This window comes from Gekko japonicus, unplaced genomic scaffold (assembly GCF_001447785.1).
Source record: "Gekko japonicus isolate JY-2015 unplaced genomic scaffold, Gekko_japonicus_V1.1 scaffold1138, whole genome shotgun sequence".
NCBI lineage: Eukaryota > Metazoa > Chordata > Lepidosauria > Squamata > Gekkonidae > Gekko > Gekko japonicus.
In genome coordinates, this window is record NW_015170923.1 from 535467 (window position 1) to 563450 (window position 27984).

At 44.8% G+C, this 27984-nt stretch overlaps 1 protein-coding gene across 1 annotated transcript in view; it reads right to left on the bottom strand.

Moving 5' to 3' along the window:
• Positions 1-27984, bottom strand: part of CEP164 (centrosomal protein 164kDa) — a 113883-nt gene that overhangs the window by 44806 nt on the left and 41093 nt on the right. The window contains 3 exon segments of the mRNA XM_015418777.1: positions 5094-5275; positions 10157-10290; positions 25200-25388. Of these exon segments, the coding sequence (XP_015274263.1) occupies positions 5094-5275; positions 10157-10290; positions 25200-25388 (505 nt within the window).

The following is a 27984-nucleotide window of genomic DNA, read 5'->3' on the forward strand; positions in this document are numbered from 1 at the left end:
GTAGGAAAAAATAGTAGCGAAAGCAAATCCCATCACGAGGCCACATCCTCCAGAGGCGGAGAGAGTCTTGTGTGTGTGTCGGGGACAGAGGAATTGTGCTTGGCCCTGTTTATTTTCTGTGTCCAGGTTGTGTTGAAGTGCCTGGGATATTTTCTGTGCCTAACCTTGTACAAAGTTTAAATAAACCTTCTTTTGGAGTTATAAGACCTGGTGGTGCCTGAACCACCTAGTCCTCCCCACTCAGCACATTACCAGAGGCAAAGGGAGGCCAGGGAACCCAAACAGGCCCAGATCGGAGGGGTTGCCAACTCTCCAGGGGGCACCCAAAGATCAAGGTACCCACTTTCCCGAGTTGGGGGATCAGCCAGAGAGTGTCTCACCGTCCCTCTAGGAAGGCGGTGTGGATCCAGTGAGCGGTGGCAGCAAATGAGGAAGGGAAATAGCCCCACCAGGCAGGGTGGGCAGGCGAAAGTAGGGGCTTGCGTGCCAGCGAACAGCTATTCAGTCTTCCAGGGTCCCCATTTCACCACAGCAGGGAACAACGCTTCCAAATAAACAACATTCACAGTCAAGTTAAAACAATCAAAACATCTTAAGAAATTCCATAACAATTTATAAATGGTGCATAAAAGGTACACCAATTTGTGTCCTTGCCCCACCGGGGGGAGGAGGAAGGAAGGAAGACGGAGACCGTTGCTGTCCTCAGCCACAGACCGGGCAGAACATCCCTGTCTTGCAGACCTGCAGAACTGCATCAGGTCCCGCAGGGCATGGATATAATACGGCAGACAGTTCTCACCAGGTTGGCCAAAGGGCCCCAAAAGCCATGGCTCTGGTGGAGGACAGCCGGATACCCTTCAGGCCAGGGATCATCAATACGTACTTATCTCCTGAGCGTAATGCTCTTTGGGGGATATACCAAGAGAGACGGTCCCATAGATACATTGCTCCCAGACTGTTTAGGGCCTCGGGAGCCAGTTTGTTGTAGTGGTTAGGAGCGCAGACTCTAATCTGGGAGAACTGGATTTGATTCCCCACTGTTCCACGTGAAGCTGCTGGTGTGACCTTGGGTCAGTCATAAGTACTTTCAGGGCTGTTCTCTCAGGGGCAGTTATTGAAAGAGTTCTCTCAGCCCCACCTACCTCACTAGGTGTCTGTTGTGGGGAGGGGAAGGGAAAGGAAGATTGTAAGCTGCTCTGAGACTCCTTTGGGTAGTGAAGGGCGGGGGATAAATCCAATTTCTTCTCCTCTTAATGGTTATATATGCTTCCTTAAGCAGGGTCAAGATGGTTTCAATATCCTGTGCCTAGATTTTAGAAGCAGACATTTTAGCTGGGTTTTGTGGTGCCTTTGGAGGTTTCTTTTTGCCTGCCAGGGTACCCAAGTATCAGACAGCCACAGCCCCTTTGCCAAGTGGCAGTAAACAGTAAACCCCCCAATGGTTTTTATAGGTTATCAGCTAGATTAGAGTCTGGAGACCTGTGGATTCCCACTTACACAGCTGGGGCTCACTGAAGGGCAGCCCAGGAAGGTTGAAAAAAGAAGAAAAACCTTGTATGTAGAACTGAAGGTCAATTCCAAAATACCCTAAAATTATATTAAAATTACAGAATCTTTAAACAAATTGTGAATATTAAAAACTCTCCATAAAAATCCATCAACTTTAGTTAGATATATAGCTACCTTCCCCTAGTGTAAAAGAAGTTTTTTGGGGGGGTAAAATAATACTTATACACATGAGGATGTCACGCATTTACAAGCATCTTTCCTATAATCAGATACAGTTATTAATAACGTAACATAAAAATACACCAAATCTGTTTGGGTTGGGAGGCCTTCTTCAGTGGTTTAAATTTGTACAATATATTTGTTAAAATTACAACATAGAATCATAGAGTTGGAAGGGACCTCCCTAGTCCAACCCACTGCACAGTGCAGGAAATTAAGAACATAAGAACATAAGAGACGCCAATGTTGGATCAGGCCAAAGGCCCATCCAGTCCAACACTCTGTATCACACAGTGGCCAGAAATACCAGGTGCCATCAGGAGGTCCACCAGTGGGGCCAGGACATTCAGAACTACCTTCCCCACACACACCCCCAGTGACCCCTGTTCCATGCTCAGAAGATGACAAAAAACCTCCAGGATCTCCAGCCAAACTGGCCTAGAGAAAAATTGCTTCCTGACCCTAAAGTGGTGATCAGCATTCCCCTGGGTGTGTAAGAAAGGGCCACGAGAACCAAGCACTGATGCAACCCTTCCTGCCCTCCCTCTTAGGATCTGCCTGAGTTCACAGGATCCGCATTGCTGTTAGATGGGGCCATCTAGCCTCTGTTTGAAAACCTCCAAAGAAGGAGAGCCCACCACCTCCAAAGGAAGCATGTTCCATCGAGGAACCACTCTTAATGTTTAGCCAAAACCCTTTTTTATTTACTTCCAATCTGTTAGTTCAGGTCTGACCTTCTGGGGCAACATAAAACGTGTACCATCCTCTATATGACAGCCCTTCAAGGACTTAAAGATGGTTATTGTATCACCTCTCAGTTGTCTCCACTCCAGGCTAAACAGACCCAGCTCCTTCAGCCTTTCCTCCTAGGACTGGGTCACCAGACCCCTCACCATCTTCGTTGCCCTCCTCTGGAACGCTCCAGCTTGTCTATTTCCTTCTTAAATTGTGGTGCCCAAAAGTGAACACAATACTCTAGGTGAGGTCTAAGCAGAGCAGAGTAAACTGATACCATGACTTCATGTCATCTGGATACTATATTTCTGTGGATACAGCCCAAAATCGCATTTGCCTTTTTAGCTACGGCATCACACTGCTAACTCATGTCCAGTGTATGGTCTGCTAAGCCCCCTAGATCCTTTTCGCACATACTACTGCCACGACAAGTCTCCCCCATCCTATAATTATGCATTTGATTTTCCCTACCTAAATGTGGAACTTTACAGTTAACCCCATTGAAATTCATTTTATTTGTTTTAGCCCAGTTTTCCAGCCTGTCAAGATCATCCTGTATCCTGACTCTGTCTTCTACCATATTTGCTACCCCTCCCAATTTAGTATCATCTGCAAATTTAATCAGCATTCCCCCATTCCTTCATACAAATCATTTATAAACATGCTGAACACTAACTCAGCTTGGAGGAAACACTGGTCAGTAGTTACCCAGATCCTCCTTTTTCCCCTTTTTGAAGATGTGGACAACATTTGCCCACCTCCAATCTTCTGGCGCCTCACCTGTTCTCCAAGAATTCTCAAAAATAATGGACAGAGGTTCAGAAATTACATCCGCAAGTTCTTTTGGTACCCTTGGATGCAGTTCATCAGGCCCCAAGGACCTAGTTTCATTACAAGAAACTAGGTGCTTCTGTAAAAGCCATGCTGACCCTAGACTGCAACTCTCTTCCCTCATCATGTGCGTTGTTTTTGCCATGTTGAACACCGTTTCCCTTGCAAGAGAAGACTGAGGAGATGTAGGAATTGAGCAGTTCTGCCCTCTCTTCATCACCTGTTACAATTTCACTTTCCTGTCCCCCACAATGGCCTACCATGTCCTTTTTTGTTGTTTTTTGTTGTTTTTAGCGCCTCTCGCTAGCCTAAGCTCATACTGAGCTTTAGCTTTCCTATTTGTTTATATTCATCCTTGGTTATCAGGCCCTCCTTCCACTTTCTGAATGAGTCTTTTTTAAATTTCTCAAGTCTTTAGAAAGCTGTTTATGGGGCCATTTTTGTTCTTTAGGCTCCTCCCACTTTTTCTTCTCATAGGAATCATTTGTGACTGTGCCTTCAATATTTCACTTTTAAGAAACTCCCGTCCCTCTTGAACTCCCTTCTCCTCAAGTATTTCTGACCATGGGATTCTACCCAGCATAACTTTAAGTTTGTCAAAATTTGCTTTCCTGAGGTCCACCCTATATGTCTGACTATGTACAGCTTTTACCTTCCCCAAGACGTTAAATTCCAAAATGACGTGGTCACTACGACCCAGGGTGCCAACTGCTTTCCCCTCGTCAACCAGTTCTTCCCTGTTGTTGAGAATCAAGTCCAGGATAGCAGATCCCCTTGTTTCCCTCTCCACCTTCTGGAAAGCGAAGTTGTCAGCAAGACAAGTCAGGAATTTATTGGACCTTTCACTTTTAGGGGAGTTGGACTTCCAACAGATATCCGGGTAATTGAAATCTTCCATGACCACCATGTCCCGTCTCTTTGAGAACTTTGTAATCTGTTCTAGGAGTGTCTCATCCAAACACAGACCAGGAAGTCAATGTGACAAAGGTAGTTTCTGATCCAAGCTTGGGCCCAAAGCCAGATCAAAATGAAGTAATCCTTTTAGAATACTTTTTCTTTCTAATCTATGGTGTACATTCTATGTAGGCTTCTATTATATTTACTTGCAATATTTTAAGATCCCAGAGAAGAATGCTCCTCCTAGTTTATTCTCACAATAGCCACAGGAGATAAGTTAGGCTGAGAGGGAGGGAGAGACAGACAGACAGACTGGCCCAAGGTTACCCAGTAGGTTTCATTCCCAAATGATGGTCTGAACATGGTTAGTACCTCGTCTGCTACATCCTGCAGGTTTTCACTAACTTCCAGAATTCCTGAAGGACTCTAAATTCTGTGACATTCAGCTTTCTTTTACTTTAATCCCTTCCCCTGCCTTTGATCATAAAACTATACACTAATCTTAACAACTCTCTGCCACGTCACTGTTCCCACATAGTTCAGCAACACCCCGACCTCCTACCCCAAGAGCTCCAAGGGAGTTCCTCCTTTGCACTCATGTGCCACGCACTGCTGCAGAACTCCAGCCTATCCACTTCTACGCACACACATTTGTGAGGCAGCATGTGCCCCCCCCCCTTCTGATGGTTTGGGGAAGGCCACACAAGAGGTATCCAGAGAAAGCGCAAAGATGAAAAGACAAAGAGATCTCAGCAGCTACAGGAAATCTTTGCAACCATTACGGTTCAAGGAAGAGGCTGCTCTGCTCCAACTTGCTAGAGGCCAGTGTATTAAGCCACCCCAAGACAGAGACGCTGATGGTGCCCAGAGAAAGACTGTGCCCAGGGAGAGGTCAGCCTCACCACTTCCTTTTCCCTCTGCAGTCTCTCCTTCATCTCGCTCACAACTCTCATGTTCTCTTGCTCCAGCTTTTTCAGTTCTGCCTGCTTAATAGCTTCTGCTTCCACCTTCATTCTGTCCACAGCAAACTGCTTCTGTTCCTGAAGCCTTCCCTTCTCCGATTGTTGCAACAATTCCATATCCTCTTTGAGCTTATGCAGTGCAGCTTCCTGCTCTAGTCTGAAAGACAATGATCAATAACCAGTCAGATGCATACCCTTCCCGCTCCTGCAGTTGCTATTAACAAGCACCCTCCCTCAAATACCCCAGCTGGAGAGACAGAAAAGGCATGTCTGCCTCCTTGGATTTCAAAGCGGTGAGAACTTGCTGCATACTCTGATACAGGAGTATGGTTGTCAGGCAGAAGTACTCTTATATAAGTGCTCTGTCAGCTGCATTGGCTTCCAGTTGAGTACCAAATCAGGTTCAAGGTTCTGCAGGACCATCTCTCCCAATATGTCCCTCAAAGAGCTCCGCAGGCCAACAGCTGCTAGTGATCCCCGGCCCAAAAAAGACACCCATCTAGCCTCGACCAGAGCCAAAGTCTTTTCCGCTCTGGCTCTGGCCTGGCGGAACACCCTCCTGTATGAGATCAGGGCCCTGCAGGATCTGCTTCAGTTCTGCAGGGCCTGTAAAACAGGGCCTTTGTTCTGCCTGGCCTTTGGCTAAGGCAGCTCTACCTACCTTGCTGCTTTGGTGATACGGTCCCATCTGGTATGGTTTTTGCCTACTACTCAGAACTGGTACATCATGGCTATAGTTATATTATTTATGGGAACAATCCCCAACTACGCTGGATCACCATCTGGTATTGTATTTATTATTATAGTTCTTATTGTTTTGTCAAACAATGTTGATGGTTTAATAGTGGGTAGTTTTATTTCTTGCTGTAACCTGCCCTGAGCCCTGCAGTGCAGGGGGGGCTGGGATAAAAGTCCAATAAATAAATAAATACACTGCAAGGACCATGGATCAACAGCTAGAGTGATATGTGGTGCTCAGTCACTACTAGTTTTGGAGACTTTGGCAATACAAGACGCCTCAAAATCTCAGAAGGTTGAATTCTAATCAAATTTGATAAAACTACAAAATCTACATTAGCCGGTGTATAACTGCAAATGAATAACAGGTTGCTTACCTGTCACTGATTATTTACGTGTGGTCACCTGTGCAGCCAAGCATAATGGTGTGGACCCCCAATGGAGTGTTTCCACACGTCCAAGGACTCCCAACTCATAGACTGTGACTTTCTTGTATCCCTTCTCCTGTGGCAGCCCAAAATGAGCACCCAGATCCTGCTCCTGTGGGTCCCCTTTTCCCCAGATTTCGCAGGTCATTTCAGGGGGAGCCAACAAAGACATACTTTATCAGGAAGTTCTTGCACCTACAGAAATGTGGTGCTGGTTGCCACCCACTGAAATACTCGAGCCTGTGCAGAGTATCCCTTGGAAACTTCTATAGTTGGAGAAAAGTTTTGAGTGGCATTGGCTCCACTCCTCTTGAGGGCAGAAGTGGAACACGCATGGCTCAAGTGGACAGAGAGATGATTCAGCTTTTCTAAAGACTGACACAGCAGGACAAGACAAACACATCTGCCGCAGGGAAGGTAGGCTGAGTGACTGTTCACACAGCCACTCAAAGAACATCGATTACATGTCACAAATCTGTTGTACTTAGTTGTTTTCTGTGTGCATTACACACAGTGAAAAAATAGTGTGCTAACATCCCTGGAGGCAGGAACAGGTGGCATCAGTCAAATGAGAGTTTAGTAATGCCTGACTAAAAGATAAATCACTTCCATCCCTGACACTGAGGGCACAGAAACATGGAAGGTTGCAACCCATCACAAGGACAAATGACCTGTTAGGAGGATGCTTTGACCCCAAAGACTGATGGATCCCACTGGTTTCCAAACGGCTCTGGGGACTTATCAGAGCCTGCCTAGGTGGTGACTCTGTGGAGGCCTTTGTACCAGCCTGGAATGCTGGTTTAGAGGGTGCTGTTTACAGAGTGGGTCCCTGGCACCTTCTCTCCCCCTTGCCTTTGCCCCACCAGGAGGGTTCCAGCCCCTAGCTTTACGAGAGAGCTGGGTCTATGAAGAAGTTGAAGACCTATGATACAGTGGTGGTGGTGGCTGTGAAAAAATGCCCTCCAACCTAAAGATCTCATTGATATCTCAGGAAAGTGGGATTGTCTATGTACCAAAGCCTGGCTGTAAGTGCATAGCTGGCAAAAGGGGGGGATGAGTCAATCCCTCAAGCACTCCTTAGGGATGCAAATGGATCTGGCCAGAGTGAGACAAAAGGTCTAACATGTTCAGACCCCCACTAGATTGTCACACCTAAAAGACAGAGGCTGAGTAAGCCATAAGGCGAGATCCGATTTCTTCCTCTTGGGGCAGGAAAGTCAGGCTTGACCACAAAGGGGGATGGACTCCTGAGGGGACAGGATGGAGATCTCAGGGGACAGGAGGGGGAAGCGCTGGTGCTGCCACACTGCTGCTCCTTTGGGGTTCTTCTGTGCCCGAGCCTTGAAGAGGCTTTACAAAGGAGCTCCATCTTGACCACGTGTCAAGGGACAATGGGGAAAAGTCCCATACTTCATTACAATCAAAGTAATGGAGAAATTTTAACTGCTGCTACTTTACGACATACCAGCCTATCCTCGTTCAACCTTATTTAGGACAAGCATAGAATCAAGGCACAGAGGACTGCATGTTTCACCATTCCTGACACTTCAACATGTCATGGGTAATTATTAGTGTACTAAGCCTCCTTATATTTTGAATATTCTAACCCTGATCTCTGTGAACATGTGATGCCTGATTCAGTCCTGCTTTCCAAAGACTGGCAAAGGGGAAGGGCATCAGTAAAGCGTGCCACCCCGATGCATAAAAGCACAGAAGTATGAAAGTTCAATAGATCATACATGCACTAGATGGCAGTGGGAGAGGCAGCAACTAGGCAGAGCCTTTAAATGGCAAGATGGGTCCAAAACACTGGGTGTGCAACTCCATTGAGCAGGAGGTGGTCTCAGAGGGACTGTGAGACTTTCCTGGGCTCCCAGGCCAAGAGAGAATGCGGCCTGCAGGTCTGTTCCCTCACAGTGGCCAAGGGGGCTTTCTTTTCTGCTACCAATGCTTCGGCTGAATCTCATCCACAAGACACCATTTAGGGTCACCCAGCAAGGTTCTGTGACAGAGTGGAGATCTGACTATGGGCCTCCCAGATCCTAGTACAACATTCTTAACCATTGTACCCCATGTTGGCTCTGAGTTTAGGAACAGGATTTGGTGTTGAGAAGCAGCCATCTTGGAATATGGTACAAGCCATCTCTGTCATCCATAGCTGCTCTGGAACCAGAGGTCACTGCCAAATCACCCATTATTGGATTAGATATAGAAACCATGGATGGTAAAAATGGTGATAGTAAAAGAAAAGAGCAACCACTCTGAATCTTCCCTTTTCATCTTTGGTTGCTTCAACAATATGGAAGGTTTGGATTAGGGATGGACACAAACCGGGAAAATACAGTTTTCGTTGGTTTGTGGTTTGGATTTATACCCCGCCCTTCACTACCCAAAGGTGTCTCAGAGCGGCTTACAAACTCCTTTCCCTTCCCCTCCCCACAACAGACACCCTGTGAGGGAGGTGGGGTTGAGAGAGCTCTTGACAGAAACTGTTCTTTTTCAAGAACAGCTTTTATCAGAACTATGGCTTGCCCAAGGTCATCCAGCCAGGTGCAAGTGGAGGAGTGGGGAATCAAACCCGGTTCTCCCAGATTAGAGTCTGCGCACTTAACCACGACACCAAACTGGCTCTCCAACAGTCCCTTTAAATAGGGTTTGCAAAAAGTCCAAAAAACAGCTGAGCACAGGGAGCAGCCTGCTTCATGCTGCTCAGTTGTTTTGGGCTGTCTTGTGCAGTCACTTTAAAGGGACTGCAGAAGACAGCCCGAAATGGCTTAGCGGTGGGGAGTGCTCAGCTGTTTTTGTGGACTTCATGGGGAATAGCAAGCAGGGGTTTAAAGGGATTCATAGTCACTTTAAACCCCTGCTTTCTGCTCTACCCATGAACCACCATGAACTGCTTAAAAGGTTTGTGGAAGGTTGTGATGGTAGACCCTTCACAAACTTTTGTTTCTGAATTAGTGACTAATTTTGCTTTGTGATTTGGTTCATGCCCATCCCTAGTTTGGACTTGTCTTTAAATACTTTGGCTCATGGCTGTGAGTGAAATTTAGGAGTAGGCATAACAGATTGGAGCTGGGATTGAGAAGACAACAAAAGGCTAGAGTTGGTGTCCATCAGCATCAAAGGATTGGAATCCAGAGGAAGGGCCACGATATCAAGCAAAATAGACCACTGAACAAGAGTTTCCCACAAGTGGAACTATTCCTTTCAACCTATTTTGTGAACGTTTGTCAATGAAGACAGGATGCCACTCGGTGGCACTCTCCCAGGCAAAAGACAAAGTGTCCAGATGTGTAAGGCAGTTTGATCCCATGATTTTCTCCATACTTAAACACACTCCTGATAGCCATAGATGGAAGAGGAAATACGACCATCCAAAGCACTAAGAGAATGAGGAGAAACAGAAAGCAGAGACAGTAAGTACAGTGCGAGATAAAAGCATGATGGAAAGCGGATGAAATCTAGCTCACAGCAAAAAGACTCTTTGCAATGTTGCTGCAAAGGTGGCTAATAAGAAATGTGTGTCTCCACCCACTTCAGGCACGTGTGTTCCATGTCTGCCCTCAAAATGGGTAGAGCCATTATCATTTAAAGTTTTTAGTTTAGCTGCAGAAAGTTCAAAGTGATCCCCAGTGGAGGATCAAGTATTTTACAAAGAAGAAAACTCTTCCCAAGGAAGAAATTCTGTCAAGTCTCAGGTAATTTCTCAAATGATGAGGCAGATGCAAAACCAGCTTAAACCAAGGGTCTTTTCCTGTCCTCACACGCAAGGCCATGAACTTCCTCCTCTTTGGGAGAGGCCAGTACTCACAGACCCTACCCACTCAAAGTGACACCTGAGTCTCTCCTTCTCTGCTTCCAGTTCAGACTGACTCTCGCTCTGGAGTTTCAGGAGTTTGTCTTGCAACTCTTCCCTCAAACGCAGCTCCTCCTCTTGCCTGGTCTTCTCCAACTCTGTTTTCAGTGACCTAAGGAATGAGCAAAAGATGGTTTGAGTATCTCCTAAAATCACCCCCTTGCTATGCACTGCTGAGGGCTTTCTATCTTTTCCAAGAACAGGAGGAAGTGGCTCAAAGGGTTAGACAAGACTCACTCAGTATTTACAATCTGGTGGAAAGGATCAATGTAGACCAAGACTAAAGATGAAAACAGAGTTGCACTTACCTGTAACTGTTGTTCATTGATATCTTCTGTGGAAACACAAATTGGTATTGTGCTTGTGCAGGCCAGCCACAGACACTTTGTTTCTAGCTAAAAAACTCCAAAATGGGAGCAGCTTCACCCCTTTCGGAGCTGGCACATGTGTGGGGTTTCCCGCCAAAGTGTCACGTTCTCAATCGGTGGACGCCCCCTTCCCCTCAGCTCTCCCTAAGCCACCGTGTGTCCTCTCAAGGTATTTATACATATTAACTGTAAGTATTCATTAAAGCCAACCCCCCTTCTTTTTTAGGGGGGGCCAAACGGCCAAGAGAACTCACAGAAGGGCAGGAGGGAGGGAATGTGTGCCTGCACAGACGACATCCATGAACCCCGGTCACAGGTAAGTGCAACTCTGATTTCATATTCCGTCTTCCCGCGCAGGCCCACACTGGGACCATTAGCAAGCTAGTCACCAAAGTGGGCGGGGTGAGACTCTCACTGGAACAAGGTCTGCAGCACAGCCTTGCCCGTGTCTGCTTCCTTTCTTACCTGCAGACCCAGAGCGTGATGCTTCTGACGACCAGGTCACAGCCCTGCAGATCTCCCAAAGGGGGACCTGCTAATGGAAGACAGCCAATGAACCTTGCACCTGGGTCATGTGTGCCTCCATGTCGAGAGGACGCCATTCCCCAGCTGCTTTGTAGGAGGAATAGATGGGGGGTAATACCCATCTGGTCACTGACTGGGCTGAAACTGCTCTGCCCCTTTTGGGGCCCCAATAAGAAACAGAGAGTGATTTAGCCTTACGGAAAGGTTAGATAATATAGGGGAGCCCTCTGAACATCAAGAGCCAGCCTAGGCCAGAATGGGCAGGATAAAAATCAATAAATCAAATCAAAATCAAAGAGTATGCAAGGTCCCCTCAGCTTGCAAACTTGGGGAGAGAAAAAACACTGGGAGAACAATCTCCTGTGCTAGGTGGAATCTGGACACCATCTTGGGGAGGAAGTTTAAGCTAGGATGTAACACCACCCCTGAAAGTTTTAAGAAAGGGAGGGTCAACCCTAAGGGCCACTAACTCACTGACTCTCTTGGTGAACACGATGTTAAAGACTCAAAAGGAGGCTTCATTAGACTCACCAAGAAGAAGGCGAAGAAGAGATTGGATTTATACCCCATGGCCCTTCACTATCCAAAGGAGTCTCAGAGCGGCTTACAAACTCCTTTCCCTTCCCCTCCCCACCACAGACACGGTGAGGTAGGTACATTGAGGATTAGAAAAAATAAAACAAAATAAAGGCTGAAGGACTCTGAATTGTGCCTGAAAATTTTATAAAAATTATGGGATGCTCTGGGGGTTTCATTAAACAGATATAAAGATGAAAAAGTTATACAACATAGCATAACTGACCATGTTCAATGTATTATCAGCATGTTAGATTAATATTGATATAAGCGGTTGAATTGATCTCTTATTCTTGGGTTTTTAGTTATTAGTGGGTATCTTTTCTTTTTCCTTAGATGCAGTTCACCTTTCCCTTTTTTTCAGTTATAGTTTGTAATGTTGACAAAATAAATAAAATACTCCCCCTAGGGGGATTTAAAAAAAGAAGAAGAAGATGGTCTCTGCCAGACTGGAATTGTAATATCCCTCCAAAATGGGAAAGGCTACTATGCCCAGTGTGTCAGAATATAGCTTGCTTAGTATTCTGTCCTTCAGATGGTTCTCTGAGGTACCAACATCAGTGTCAAGGGCCTTTGCCGTCCTTAGCATCAGTTCTCTGTAAAGACAGAGGTCTTCGCTCGGGGATGCAGGGGTGAGATCCCTCATGGTATCATCCAGCGATGGGTCCGAGGCACTGTTGGAACTGCAATGAGAAAAAGCGGAAGCCTCTCTCCGGTTCGCAGTATGGGGACCGAAAGGGATTGCTGTTCTTCCCATCTATTCAAATAAGATGGAGACGCAAAGAATGTTATAGCAGTTCTGCTGGATGCCATGCTAGCAGAGGTCTCAAATCTGACAACTGCGATTGTCCCGCAGGGATACTAAGTGGATCTTCTTCCGCATCCAAGAAGGATCTGGTCAGGGAGGCTAAATGAGAAGGTGTGCGGGTGGGAGCCAGGGTAGCATCTTGGTCTGGAACTGCCCTCTTGCTCTGGGAGGATCGCATATGTTTGAGTGTTGGCTCCACTTTCTCCTTATGTTTCAATTCTTTATGTTTTTTTGCAGGGGGTTCAGAGTGAATGATGTCATCGCTGATGTCCTTGCGGACGGTGAACATGAATGTCTCAGTTCTGTCTCTGGGGTGACCGAAGCAGCCCTCTTTGGAGCAAGTGGAGTCGTCTTAGTGGTGGGACACACTGCGACTGAGCATACTGATGGAGGAGTGGTGGCGCAGGCGGTTAAACGCCTGCACTGTAACATCACCGAGCAGCCACTATGGCTGTTCGAGTACCACCGTGGTCGAGGTGAGCTCTCGACCTTCGTCCTAGCTCCCGCCTACCCAGCGGTTCCGAAAGCAACCTAATTGCAAGTAGATAAATGGGTACCCACCCTTAGAGGGGTGGGGGGCACCCTGTGTGGCTGGCTGAAGGCGGCGGTGGCGGCGATGATGACGGCGGCGGCAAACCTGGCGTGGACGGCATTGGTTGCGTGGCGGCGGCGAGCGAGTGCGATCGGAGGCGCACGATTGAGCAATCCCTGGTGGCAGAAAGAAACACATCGAACGCTGCCGTAAAGAAGAAAGGGGCGTGCGCAGATGCCGAGCACCAGCCCAGCGGAGCCGGAAGGGATGTTGCCGGGTCGGAAGCAGGCGAAGCTGCGCGCCTTAGGAGGAAGATCGCCACCACTACCGAACGCCGAGAAAAACACCCCTGCCAAGTCCAGAGACCCGACCCAGCCGAGCCGACGAAGAAACAACAACAACCACCACCACAGGGGGGTGCCGGTAGGTTGTCCCATCCCCTTACACTCTGTGGCCCTAGTTAGGAAAAAATTGGTGATTAGCACCAGAAATTTGTAAGCCGCTCAGAGACCCCTAACCAAGGAATTAGAGCGGGATATCAAGCCGAACGTTAAAAAAAAATAAAACACGTCTAGAATTCTGAGCTAAAGGAAGCGGAGTTGAAGCGTTCAAACCTAAGCTCAGAGCTGCCTTGGATGGTAAGAGAATGGCATAACACAGCCTTCGGTCTCAAGGCTCTGTCCGATCATGCCTTAGGGGTGAAGCATTAACATATCGGACCAGCTTCCACATTGTGGACCTCCCCTAAGCACACGAGGCAGAGCTCGTGCTCATCAGAGTATGTCATCTTTTTTGCGCATTTGGTGCATTTTTTAAATAATGCCTTCTATGCTGTGATGGACACAGGCCTGCTTTGACTTGCAGACCCTGCTCTGCCCACCCCTCCCTGGTGGTGCCAACTCCTGGAGGGGGTCTTCTTCCTTCCACTAAGGTACTCACTGCCACCACCTGCTAGTTTTAGGGATTTCCCAATGAGAGGCACAGGACTCCCAGTTCCCCTTCCTAGTTCTGAGGCTTGGCTTCGGTGTCTCCTGCTATCCAGCAACTGGTAACCATGGGGACCAATTACAACTTTGGGGCTCCCTTGGAGAAACAGCCATGTGTGCACTGAGTGCTTTCCTCCCAATCTGGGGGCCCCTCTTGCAGTAGTGTGTCCAGGATGGTGGGGGAATCTTGGTGCTACAGAGACTGAGAACCAGCCTCCAAAGTAAAAAAAGATTTATTGGAAAGAAAATATTTAAAAGCATCCTTAAGCACAGTACTAGATCGGCAAATGGATTTCTAAAGAAAATTGGTCCTAAATGCAATCCTCTTTCCAATTTATTATTTATTTATTTATTTATTTTTGGGATTTATATCCCGCCCCATGCAAAATCAGCTCGGGGCGGCTAACAAGCGGCGATGCCGGAATTAAAATAAGCATACAACAGCATAATAAAAACAGATTACTAACATAAAATTTGGTGCTCTCATAAATTACATAGAATTTCATACAATCCAAGATGGACGACATCCCAAACTGGCGGTCAGATTATTCACTGCAGAAGCGCCAGGAAGAGTGTTTCCCCAGCTCTGTTGGGCGACATCTGCCACTACTATGTGGGGCAGATGGTTGTAACATCATTGGTGGTATAATGGTGGCGGCGGCTCCCCCTCAAAGGCCTGGCGGAAGAGCTCCGTCTTGCATGCCCTGCGGAACTGCACTAGGTCCCGCAGGGCCCGAGTCTCTTCCGGGAGCTCATTCCACCAGGTGGGAGCAGCCACCGAAAACGCCCTGGCCCTCGTTTGGGCCAACTTTGCTTCCCGGGGGCCTGGGATCTCCAGGCGATGGAGATTCCCCGACCTCAGTGCTCTTGGGGGAACGTACGGGGAGAGGCGGTTACAAGGTTACAAGGTTCTTTAGTAAATAAGGCTTCAAGTGGTGAAACCTATTCAGGTATTTTTTATATAGAACAAATTTTTAACTTCTCATATCTTCAGAAGTGCTGCCCTTAAAATATGTTGTTTAAAATATTTATGTGTGTTGCTTTTTTCATACCATACAAAAGCATGACAACCTAATTTCAAGTTATGCCCTTCTAGGTTTAAAATTTTAAGGTTTTCCAGGGTAATCCATTCCTTCATCCATGTCAAGGCTGCTGCTTTGTAATAAAGATACCATACTGGTAAAGCAAATCCTCCTTTCCCCTTTATATCCTGTAATACTTTCATCTTTATTCTCGGTCATTTGCCTTGCCATATAAAGTGCCGAATCAGTTTGTCCAATTCTTTAAAATACTGTTGATTTCTTAAAATTGGAATTGTTCTGGATAAAAAAAGAAGTCTAGGTAAAACATTTATTTTTACAATAGCTATTCTTCCCATAAAAGATACTTGTAGACTTTTCCAATTTTCCAGGTCTTTTTAAATTTCAGTCAGAAGTTTCATATAGTTGTCTTTTAATAGTGAACTGCATCTATTAGTTAAGATTATCCCTAGGTATTTTATTTTCTTCTGAACTTCAATACCCGAAATCTCTTGTAACTGATGTATCTGGTCTTTGGTACAGTTTTTTGTCAATATTTTTGTTTTCTTAAAATTAATTTTCAGACCAGCTAGCTGTCTGTATTCCTTTAGAGAATTCAAAAGATGGATGATAGATGTTTGTGGTTCTTCCAAAATGAATACAAGATCTGCAAACGCTTGTAGTTTATATTCTTCCTCCCTTAACTTTGAGTCCTTTTATCTGTGTATTATTTCTTACAATATCATTCAATGTTTCCAGATCAAAACTAAATAGTAATGGGGCCAATTGTCTAACCCTTGTCTAGTTCCTTTTTGTATTACAATATTCTGTGAAATGTCCCCATTTACCATAATCTTTGTGTATTGTTTAGTATAGATTGCTCTCACCATTGTAAAAAAAGTGTCACCACATTGCCAAGTTAATAGTTGTTCTAACATAAAGGACCAACTGAGGTTGTCAAAAGCTTTTTCTGCATCTAGAAAAACCAATGTCATTTGTTTTCTGGGTGTGCTTCAAAATAAGTATATTCCTCATTTGTCTTTTAGGCAAAAATCCTGCTTTAGCTTGATGAATTATTTGTAACAGGACTCTCTTCAATCTAGCCGCCAAGACAGATGCAACTATCTTGTAGTCCACATTCAACAATGAAATTGGCCTATAATTTCTAATTTCTTTCTCATCTGTATCTGGTTTGTGAATTAGGGTGATCAATGCTTGGTTCCATGTCTCTGGTATTTTCTTCTGTCCATGGATGTTCTGTATTGTGTATTTCAATGGTAGTGTTATTTGGTCTTCAAAAGTTTGGAAGAACTCTGCTGGGAGCCCATCTGGGCCTGGAGTTTTCCTCTTTTTTTAAAAGTTTTTAATTGATTCAATTAGTTTAGCAAAAGAGATTGGTTCATTAAAATTTTTTCTTCGGCCCTCTGTAAATTCTTTACTATTATGTTTTGTTAGAAATTCTTTTTTTAAAAATAATCTATTTCTTGGGGTTTTTTTTACAGACAAACACACAATGGGACATATACATATTTAAGCACATTGTAACATTCATATCTGGATTGATAGCTTAATTATAGATTCTCCAATCAAAATTAAGATTACTTACTTATACATTTAGTGCCATTTCCTATTATCCTTTTCCAATCCAATATCTTAGAACACGTATTACAAGTTTCTATGAATTACCTTAACAACAAAGTTTATAGTAGATTTAATTTACAATTCATATAATATCAATAATGTTACTACCAAACAGGCTTCATTTTAATAATGCCATTCTATTTGCTGAAGTAATTTCTTATTCCCTATTTGAACGGCTTTAAAGATAACAATTTAAATTCCTTCTGTTTCTAGCCATCCACATCAACAACTTAACATCTTATATCAGCATCTTACTTTCCGTCTTTTGTTTCTATACTTTTTAATAGATGGAACTTAACTAGAAATTTACTGTTATAATACAACTTTACTAATACCTTATTAATATGCCTATTCAAACATTCTCACCTTCTCTTAAACCATCACTATATATTTAGGGAACCATATCTTAATGTTTACACAGTTCACTTAGTTAACATTTCATTTCTTATTACTGGTTCAAATTCATTTTGTACTCTAATAATGAAGAGCCTATACTACCTCTTGATCGCCCATTTATAACAACATTTAAGTGTCTCTTATATTTCCATTTAAATTATCTTTTAAACATTTTGTTAATTCTACTAATTAGAGAAAAACCTACTTCTGACCCTACTCTGATATACTGTTTTTCCCATCAGTCCATCAATAAAGAGGAAAAAAAGTTCAAAGAAATATCTACCTAAAAAAAAAACCAAAAAAAGAAAAAAATCCTAATATTTCTACTTTAGGCCCCGTTCACACGGAGCAGAAGCCACGCTAAATAGACGGAAGAGAGGCGGAGTTACCTGGCACGATCACACGGCAACATCTGGGGAGCGTAGAGCTCCCGTGGTTGAACTGTGGCGAACCGCCGATAAAACGGAGCAAAAAACTAGTACCTCGGAGGTACTAGTTTCCGGAAACTGCGGGGCAAGGGCGGGCGTCTGATCGCGTTTCCGGTGGCATCCGGCGCCCGTCCATGTCCCCTTGCGAAGAAGGTTTTTTTTCCCCCCAAGTCTCCGTGGTTGCGCATAAGCACTCAACGGAGCATGCGCATTCGTAGTGTACACAAAAAAAGAAACCCAGTTCGCCGCGCCGCGCGCTTCTTCGTTGCGCGCAGGCATGTGTTGTGATCGACGCCTCTCCGTAACCACGGAAGCTCCACGGTACCTCCACAGAACCTCCACAGGAGGTATGATCACTTTACTGCGTGTTAGTTTGCCCCGGGGCAAACAGCCACACTTCTCCCCCGCAGTTTCCTGCGCGTGTGACCGGGGCCTTAATTAACCTACCCAGTTCCTTATAACCTCTCCCTCTTCTGTGCTAAGAAATACCTACTAAGAATATATAATACCACATAAATCCATTCACATACTTAAATCCATCTATACTCATCATATAAAAGAAGAAAAACTTAAATAAATTAGTGAAGCCACCAAAATAAACTGCCAATTGTTGCACTTATACAATTTTCCTATCTTTTCTTCCCATTAGCAACAAGGTCCATTTTTAAACCGTTTATACCCAAAACATAAGGGGAAAAAAGAACATACTACACCCACCATAATTTTTGTCTTTCCCTCCCCCCCCCTTTCTAACATTTCCTTTTCCCTTTCAACTTCACTCAAATGTCTTGCATTTTTATATTCATGAGGTTCCAATACAAAGTCACTTCTTCCAGTGTTCACAAGGTCAGTGCTCATTCTTTTTTCCACTTTAAATTTCTTTACCAAAACCTTTCTCCCCCCTTTCCTTCCCCCCCCCGTATTCTTTTTCACATATAGCTTTTTTGTTACTTCCTTTCCCGAAACACAGTTTGTTTTTCCTTTTAAACAACATCTCTTATGTGTATCTGTATTCTGCTTCTCTTTTTCCACTGAAGTCAAGTTGCTATGTTGTGATTCTCTCGTCTTCTCTTGAATACCACTTTGTTCTTCTGCAAGTCCTAGGGCTTGTTGATATTGATTTTCACTTATATTTTCATCTTGGATTGTATTTTGATAGTCTTTCACCAGGTTGTTACAAGCAATTTTAACTGCTTGCTTGATTTCTCGCCTCAAAAAGTTTGAAAATTGTTCCCAGGTTAGATCTCTAATTAGCGTGTCTGGATCGAACTCCCTCTATTCCCACCTCCATTTCACAACAGTCTCTCGTCTATCCGAACTCTCAGTTCTCACAAGGCATTTTAATTTGTTGCATTATTCATTCCTAACAAACACCAGCAGTTCAAACAAAAGGAGACTTTTTTCTTACCCCCTCCATTTTAGATGACGTCTGCTCCTGACCACTTCCCGGCCATTTTTCTTAAAGTTGGAGCTAACTACTTGGGGTATTTAGTCCGACACCAAACGCCTTTCTCGTTATCCTATGTGCGCTGATCTTTTTTTACGATGTGCTTTGTTCTTTTTGTTCTATTTCATTTATAAATCCCACCAAAGTTTAAAAAAAGCAGATGGTTGCAGCTTGTTAGAACATGGCATCTATGTTCTATCCGTAGAACGCTCCCGCTTCAGGGCAGTAGCGGACACCCCCCCATTAGCCGATTCGGGAGGGGCCGCCACAGAGCCCTCTACAACTAACCCTCTCTCCGGGAGGGCTAGCGAAGCCCACCCGGCAACTGGGAGGGCTCCAAAAGGAGCGCAAAAGGATCGGGAGTCTTGGAGCCGCCGAGAAACCGCCCGTCGCTGCGCCGTACCGGATATCCTTACCTCTCGTTAGAAATTCTTTAATCTGTTTTTGGTTGGCTTCTCTCTTCTGATATAAATTCTTGTAGAAGCTCTCAATGATCCTCTTTAGCTCTTTGGGGGTACTTCTTTTTACTCTAAGTCATTCCTTTCAGCATTAATGAACTCAGATCTGCAGAGGGTGATGAACTCCACTCTCATGGTTTTCTTTAGCAGATGCAGAACAGGAGGAGAAAAAGTGAGTGCTCTGTCGACCTCCTCCACATCCTGTAAGGCCAATTTAGAGGGAATGGGGGGGGCGCCTGACCTGAGCGAGGGCATCCCCACACAGAGACAGAGACATCTCCTGGGCCATAGGCAAGCCAGTGAGAGTCTCGGGCACGGTCGTGCATTCCCGCCAATTCCAGCTCCACAAAATGGCTCCCACTCATAGCTGCCAAGCAGGAGCGGGCCGCAACTGGAGACAGGCATGGGCGCTTCGCTTCAGCCGGTTGTGATGGTGGCTGTGCAGGGAGTGCAGCAAGCTGAGAAGACATGCCAGCCCCGACTTTGTTGTGCTCTGTGGCGACAGCCGCAAGCTAAGTGTCTATTTCCCCTTCAGAGAGGAAATCATCCTTGGATGCCATGTGGCTGCCGCTGATGGGGGGGGGGAGCTCCAAGGAGTAAAGGAGTCAATATGTGTTCTAGTCAATATGTGTTCTAGTCGAGAGAAAGAGATTGAGTTTCTAGACACTCTAAATGACTGCACTATGGAGCAGATGGTCATGGAACCTACCAGGGGAGAGGCGATCCTTGATTTGGTCCTAAGTAACACTCAAGACCTGGTGAGAGATGTAAAAGTGATTGCACCGCTTGGGAACAGTGATCATAATGTTGTTGAGTTCAACATTTGTACAAATAGGGAATTGGCCAAAAAGACTCACACAACCACTTTTAACTTTAAAAGGGGTAATTTTTCTGATATGAGGGGACATGTGGGGAGGAAACTGAAGGGAAAAGTAGAAAGGGTCAAAACCATTGGGGAAGCTTGGAAACTGTTTAAAACTACAATTCTAGAAGCTCAAATAAAATATATTCCGCAGGTTAGGAAAGGCACAAACAGGTATAAGAAAAAGCCTACATGGTTAACAAACAAAGTAATGGAAGCTGTAAAAGGTAAAAAGGATTCCTTTAAGCGGTGGAAAGCTAGTCACAGTGAGGCTGATAAAACAGAACACAGGCTATGGCAAATAAAATGCAAGTCTGTGGTCAGGCATGCAAAAAGGGAATATGAGGAGCATATAGCAAAAAATGTAAAGACCAACAATAAAACTTTCTTCAAATACATTAGAAACAGGAAACCAGCCAGGGAGGCAGTGGGGCCCTTGGATGACCAAGGGGTAAAAGGAGTACTGAAGGATGATAGGGAAATGGCTGAGAAGCTAAATGCATTTTTTGCCTCCGTCTTCACTGTGGAAGATGAGAGGTGCTTGCCCACTCCAGAGCCGCTGAGTTCGGGAGGGGTGTTGAAAGACCTGAGTCAGATTGAGGTGACGAGAGAGGAGGTCCTAAAACTGATAAACAACTTAAAAACTGATAAATCACCAGGCCCAGATGGCATACATCCAAGAGTTCTGAAAGAACTCAATTGTGAACTTGTGGATCTCCTGACAAAAATATGTAATCTCTCCTTAAAATCAGCCTCCATTCCTGAGGACTGGAAGGTAGCTAATGTCACTCCCATCTTTAAAAAGGGTTCCAGAGGAGATCCGGGAAATTACAGGCCTGTCAGTCTGACGTCGATACCGGGTAAATTGGTGGAAACCATTATTAAGGAAAGAATTAGTAGGCACATAGATGAACAAAACCTATTGAGGCAGACTCAACATGGGTTCTGTAAGGGAAGATCTTGTCTCACTAACCTGTTAATGTTCTTTGAGGGGGTGAACAAACATGTGGACAAGGGGGATCCAATAGATATTGTTTACCTTGACTTCCAGAAAGCTTTTGATAAAGTTCCTCATCAAAGGCTCCTAAGCAAGCTCAAAAATCATGGGATAAAAGGACAAGTCCTTTTATGGATCAAAAACTGGCTAATTAATAGAAAACAGAGAGTGAGTATAAATGGGCAGTTCTCCCAGTGGAGGGGTGTAAGCAGTGGGGTACCACAGGGATCAGTACTTGGTCCACTGCTTTTTAACTTGTTCATTAATGATTTGGAGTTGGGAGTAAGCAGTGAAGTGGCTAAATTTGCGGATGATACGAAGTTGTTCAGGGTGGTGAAAACCAGTGAGGATTGTGAGGCACTCCAAAGGGATCTGTCAAAGTTGGGCGAGTGGGCGTCAACATGGCAAATGGGGTTCAATGTGGCCAAGTGCAAGGTGATGCACATTGGAGCCAAAAATCCTAACTATAAATACACGTTGATGGGGTCTGAACTGGCAGAGACAGATCAAGAGAGAGATCTTGGAGTTGTAGTAGATAACTCACTGAAAATGTCGAGACAGTGTGTGACTGCAATAAAGAAGGCCAATGCTATGCTGGGGATTATTAGGAAGGGTATTGTAAACAGATCAGCCAATATCATAATGCCGCTATATAAATCAATGGTGCGACCTCATCTGGAATACTGTGTGCAATTCTGGTCACCACACCTTAAAAAGGATATTATAGCTTTGGAAAAAGTGCAGAAAAGAGCAACTCGAATGATAAAAGGGTTGGAACACTTTCCCTATGAGGAACGGTTAAGGCGCTTAGGGCTCTTTAGCTTGGAGAAACGACGACTGAGGGGTGACATGATTGAGGTTTATAAGATTATGCATGGGAAAGAGCAGGTAGAGAAAGAGGTACTTTTCTCCCTTTCGGGCAAGTGATACTCTGTCATCTTGGTGCTTGGGGGGGGGTCAACAGTGGGAGGGCTTCTAATGTCCTGGCCCCACTGGTGGAACTCCTGATGGCACTGGTATTTCTGGCCACTGTGGGATACAGAGTGTTGGACTGGATGGGCCTTTGGCCTGATCCAACCTTGGCATCTCTTATGTTCTTATGTTCTTATGTTCTTAGGTGTCAAAATATTAGAGAATAGGAAGTCAGCAATGGAGGTAGAATAAGCTGAGGAAATATAAGTGTATAAGGTAGGGAAGAGGAAGGCAAAATAGAAAGCAAAAGAAAACAGTGGGTCTAGGTAGGCAGAGCCGACTCCAGAAGCTGCTTCTCCCTTTGAGGCACGAACAGAACTGGCTAAATGAGCGACTCCCACACTACAGGAAGAGGAAGAGTTTCTAGTTCTTGCCTCCCTTGTAGGACGGTGGGAATCACCCAAGATGCCCTGCGCCTCAGAGGGAAAACATACAAGGTCTTCTCCTCTTCCATTTCATCTTCCACAGCAACCCCTGTGAAGTAGGTGGAGCAAAAGGGATTGGCGGAGTGGGGGTGTGGGACCACCGGAACCACCACCACCTCCCCAATCCTAGTCCAGCGTTCTTACAGCAGCATCGCATTGGCTCTGTCAACAGGAAAACAACTTCACAGCTGTCCATCCACATCAACCTGCTGGCAAAGCCTGACACTCTAGATTACTGGAGCATATTCTTCCACCAATTTCTGTCTATGAAACATTTAAAAAAGCAAAGTGCCGGCGCTCTTTTCTACCTCGCGCTGTCTCCAGCCTTACCAGCAAGACAGTGGTCTGCCCTGGGTCCCAGGCAAGGGCTACAGCCAGGGCCGACGTCCTTGTTCACTGTGCACCCCATCGTGGCCATCCTCCCTCCCCCTGGGGAGCCCCGAGCTCAGGCAGGGGGACAGCCGCATGTGCTCTTCCAGAGTTCATCCATGTTGTTACGTTTCACTGGTAGTGCCGCATGCTTGGCCTTCGCTCCAATCCTTCCTTTCAGCTTGGAGGTGGAGGAAGGGAGAGGGGAAAGCAGGGAACTGTCCCTAACCTTGTGCTTCATTTGGAAGGTGCTCAGAGCATTTCAGCAACTCAAACAACAAAACAAACAAAATCCCCTCTAAAGCTCAAACAAAGTTATTGTGGCATAAGCTTTCCAGTGCCAGAAAACACAACGTCAGCGACCTGCAGCACTCTCACCTAAGTGGCACCTACTGAGGGAAGAATAAAATAATCTCTTACACAAACTAAGGCTGTAAATTCCAGCTATTGGGTGTCTCAGTACTGTTACACAGAACACAAGAGCCAATACAACCAATATGAGATCCAATCAGGACAAGTCTGAACCACTGCCAGCTGGCGGCGGCAGGGCTCCCTAAATGAGCACAGCAAGATCCAAGAGAGAATATGATTTTCTAGGACATATTGAGAACAACGTCCACCATGTTACATCTGCTAATGAATTCCAATTCGGTAATATCCTTCTCTCTCACACTGAACTCTGAAGCTCAATACAGCATCAGACACGAGTCCCCAGTGTGATGGAATTTACTGTTGATCAACCAGGGCCTTTTTGGCCCTGGTTCCAACCTGGTGGAACTCTCCGTCTGGTGAGACTTGGGCCCTGTGGGACTTGGTTCAGTTCGGCAGGTCCTGTAGGACCGAGTTGTTCCACTAGGTATATGGTTGAGGATAGTGACCGTTAGAGAGATCAGCCGGTCTCCCTCTTTCTCCCGCACCCCCTTCTTATTCTTCATTTCCCCACCTTCCACCCTGGTTGTCCTATTTCTCTTATCCTGTTCCTTCCTGTCTTGATCTTACCCTCCTCCTCCTCCTTCCTTTCCCTCCTTTCTTGCCCTTTTTTCTAGGGCTTTTTTCATTTATTGTTGGGTCATGAATCTCTCTCTGCCTCCCTAGTTGCCCACCTGTGATGGATTGTTGGGGCGCCATTTGACAGTTTTTAAATCTGTAATATTTGGATTTTTAAATTGTGATATCTTGATCGTATTGTATATTTAACCACTGGAAGCTGCCCTGAGCCCTGCTTGGTGGGGAAACGAATGGGATATAAATTGAATAAATGAAATGAAACAAATGAAATATGCTATGTAGTTTATGTACTCCACTGCAATACTAAGCAGCTTGGATTTACTTTGATTCTCAGTATTCTAACTGCTTTCTGTAGAATTACAAGCAAACATTTGACTTGTTACTTCCTATAAAAGTCTATTGTTCACAGCCACGGTAAGGTAATAACTGGTTCTATGGCCAGGAAAATCTCAGGAACAAGTTTTCTATTTAGTTGGAAAGCACTATGGCATGTTCAGGAGAATACCCCACCTTAACTGGTAAAAATCAGGCATTGCAATACGTTGGTCCGTGTAACTGTCCCCATATAAGCTGGCCACACTCTACAGCCCATGAGTCTCTCGCGCAACCCAGACAAATGCTGCATTCTCCTTTTCGTAAAAAATTCTGAGTAAGCAGCTAATGAATTTAACGTTTTGTCCTCAAATCAATTCAGGTTGAATAGGAACAACACGCATACTGATATGGGATTAATTTCTATGGGGTATGCAAAGGTTCTGTGCATCTATCTAATAATTTTATTTCATCATATCTATAGTTATCAGATTTTTAAATAAAAGTTTTAATTAATACATCGACTGCTTATTGGCTGGGCTTCTCTTTGAACCTGGAACAAATAAACACACCTCAACTTCTCCCTTAGAGTAGGGGGGCTGTTGCAAGGGTTGAAGGTGTTAAGCAGATACGTGGTCACTGCACAGCGTTGTGATTTATAGGGGTTCATGCACTGGTTTAATTCAGCCAAAGGAACATGTGGCTGTTTCAAGGCAGTGTCCCCTCACAGCTCGGTCTGTGTGTCCACTCCATGACCACCACTCTTTCGGGTGAAGGTCCTGGTGAGCACAGAACTGGGTAGACTACTATGGGCAGCCTAAACATGTAGAAGCTTGCCAAGCAGCTTCTGCCTTTGCAGAGAGACGAGCTGCAGTGTGGAGAAACTCCTCACCAGAGGGCACCCTCTTTTTGCTGACGGAGCCGCAGAATCTCCTCCTCCTGTTCCCGTTGTAGCTCTTGCCGGAAGTACTGGACTTGAGACTCTTTCTCTTGCTGCAGGCACATTTTTAATTGCTCCAGTGTATTCTGTTCTTCCTTGAATATTTCCTCCAGGGAGTCTCCAGATGCAGCCCCAAACTCCCTGCAAGGAAGAAAAATGCGTGTTTTTTTACTATGCAACCTGTTCCCAGAAACCAACAATTAGGATTTTGAACGCCCACTGTGGGAAGGAGGATGGCACCTTACTTATCAGTTTGACAAAGGGAGTTTTGACTCTGGGAAGCTTATACCCCCCCCCCCCCAAAAAAAATCCTGTTGGTGTCTTACTGGACTCAAATCTAGCGGTTACTGGCAGTCTTGTTCTGGTCACTTCCACAGAGAATATGCACTTGAGAGACTCATGATGGAATTCACATGAAGCTGGTCTCAACCCCACTCGGACATTTGTAATCTTCCCCTTAAGTAGAGTGTCCAGTTTGATCTCCATCCACTTGTCTGACTCACAAAAGCTCATATGAAAATACGTTAGTCTTTAGGGTGCCACTGGGCTTTTGCTTTACTTTACTACAGCAGACCAACACAGCTGCCCCTTTGTAATCAAGGAAGAAGAAGCCCAACAAGAATAAGCATGGCTGCTTCTGGAATGGTAGTCAACCAGTAAAAACATAAGAACAGCCATGCTGAATCAGATCAGTGATTCCTCTAGTCCAGCATACTATTTCACGTAGTGGTCAACCAGTTGCTCTCGAGGGGCAACAGACAGAGCTAAGGGTGAGGCCAAAACCTGCCTGACACTGTCTCCTGGCTAGTATAGTAGCCATTGATGGACCTGTCCTCCATGTTTCCATCCTTATCCTGTTCTCAAGCCATCTATGCTCCTAGCCGTTACTATATCCACTAGCAGTGACTTCCACCATTTCTTTTTTTTTAAAGTATATTTATTAGGTTTTTATACATTAGACAACAAACACACACATATAACAACAACAAACACACTTCCCTACATCGATTAAGCCCTTATTATACACTTAGACAGGATCAGCAGCACATTTACCCATATGTCCATACCGTATACCACACTTATTTTCTATACAACACAGATTAATATAATCATCGTTCCTTCACTAACTGAGTTTTCCATCCAGTCTGCGTTGACTAAACCTCTTTATTCCTTTAGCCTCTTGAGGTTAATTAAGTGTAAGTCAATTTCCAGCTCTTATCCCAGCTCCGTATCTTGTCAATTCTGTGTATTCAATATAGGGGTTTGGAATTTTTTTTAATTTTTCCTCTCTATTTGATGTTTTAATATTTTACTAATAATTTATTTGGAGCTTTTCAACTTTTTCTTTTAACCATTCCATATACTCCATATGCTCATGACTAACCTTTTAAAATCTCCTACAATAAATAACACTAAACCTATTTACATCAATTCTATTCAATTTTTTATCCCTTGATTGTACATTCATCCCTTAGTCAATTTATTCAAATAGATTAAATAAATTAAACAACTTAAACATATTCTAATCATAAGTAATACATTTACCCTTTCCCCTGGAAAAAAAAAGAAAGTCCTCACATTTATAAATATATGGGTTTAAATAAACATACCAATATTTCATTTCATAAGACAATAAATTTCAGACAATCCATCCAGCTAATTAATTCTAAATAGAGATATCAACACTTTCCCCCAATCGCTTACCAATGCACTAATCCTTTATAATCATTCTATCTCACTAATCACATCATATTACCAATTTATTTTCCCCCTACTCCATTTGTTGTTGTTGTTCAGTCGCACAGTCGAGTCCGACTCTTCGCGACCCCATGGATCATCTCCCGCCAGGCCCTCCTGTCTTCCGCCGTCCTCTGAAGTTGGCTCAATTTCATGTTCGTTGCATCGATGACACTGTCTAACCATCTCATCCTTTGCCGTCCCCGTCTTCTTTGACCTTCAATCTTTCCCAGCATCAGGGTCTTCTCCAGGGAGTGCTCCCTTCTCATTGGGTGGCCAAAGTATTTGAGCTTCAGCTTCAGTATCTGGCCTTCCAGGGAACAGTCAGGGTTGATTTCTTTTAGGATTGACTGATTTGATCTTCTTGCAGTCCAAGGGACTCTCAAGAGTCTTCTCCAGCACCATAGTTCAAAAGAATCTATTCTTCGGCGCTCGGCCTTCCTTATAGTCCAACTCTCGCAGCCATACATGACTACTGGGAATACCATTGCTTGGACCATGCGTATTTTTGTTGGCAGGGTGATGTCTCTACTTTTTATCATGCTGTTTAGGTTCGCCATCGCTTTCCTCCCAAGGAGCAGGCGTCTTTTAATTTCATGGCTGCAGTCACAGTCTGCGGTGATTTGATGACTAGGGAGCCATGTACCTGATGTTATCTGCAGGTCGTCTTGAAGAAACAGGCTCTGAAGAACTGCTCTTCCAAAAGCAGCATCAGTTTTAGCACAGTGCATCACCACCAGGAACTTCTCAAAGGCTGAAGTCAGTGAACCAATAGCAGACCTGCAGAGATATGTCACCAAGTATCTGGAGAAAGTGGCAGAATCAGGAGCCATAATGACCCTTTCACAGTACTAGCTTGCTTGATACGTTCGCATCAAACTTTAAAGCCAGGCATCTTTCCCGGCATTTGAAAGACATGTTTGCACTCACTGGAGAAAACCCTGATGCTGGGAAAGATTGAAGGTCAAAGAAGACGGGGACGGCAAAGGATGAGATGGTT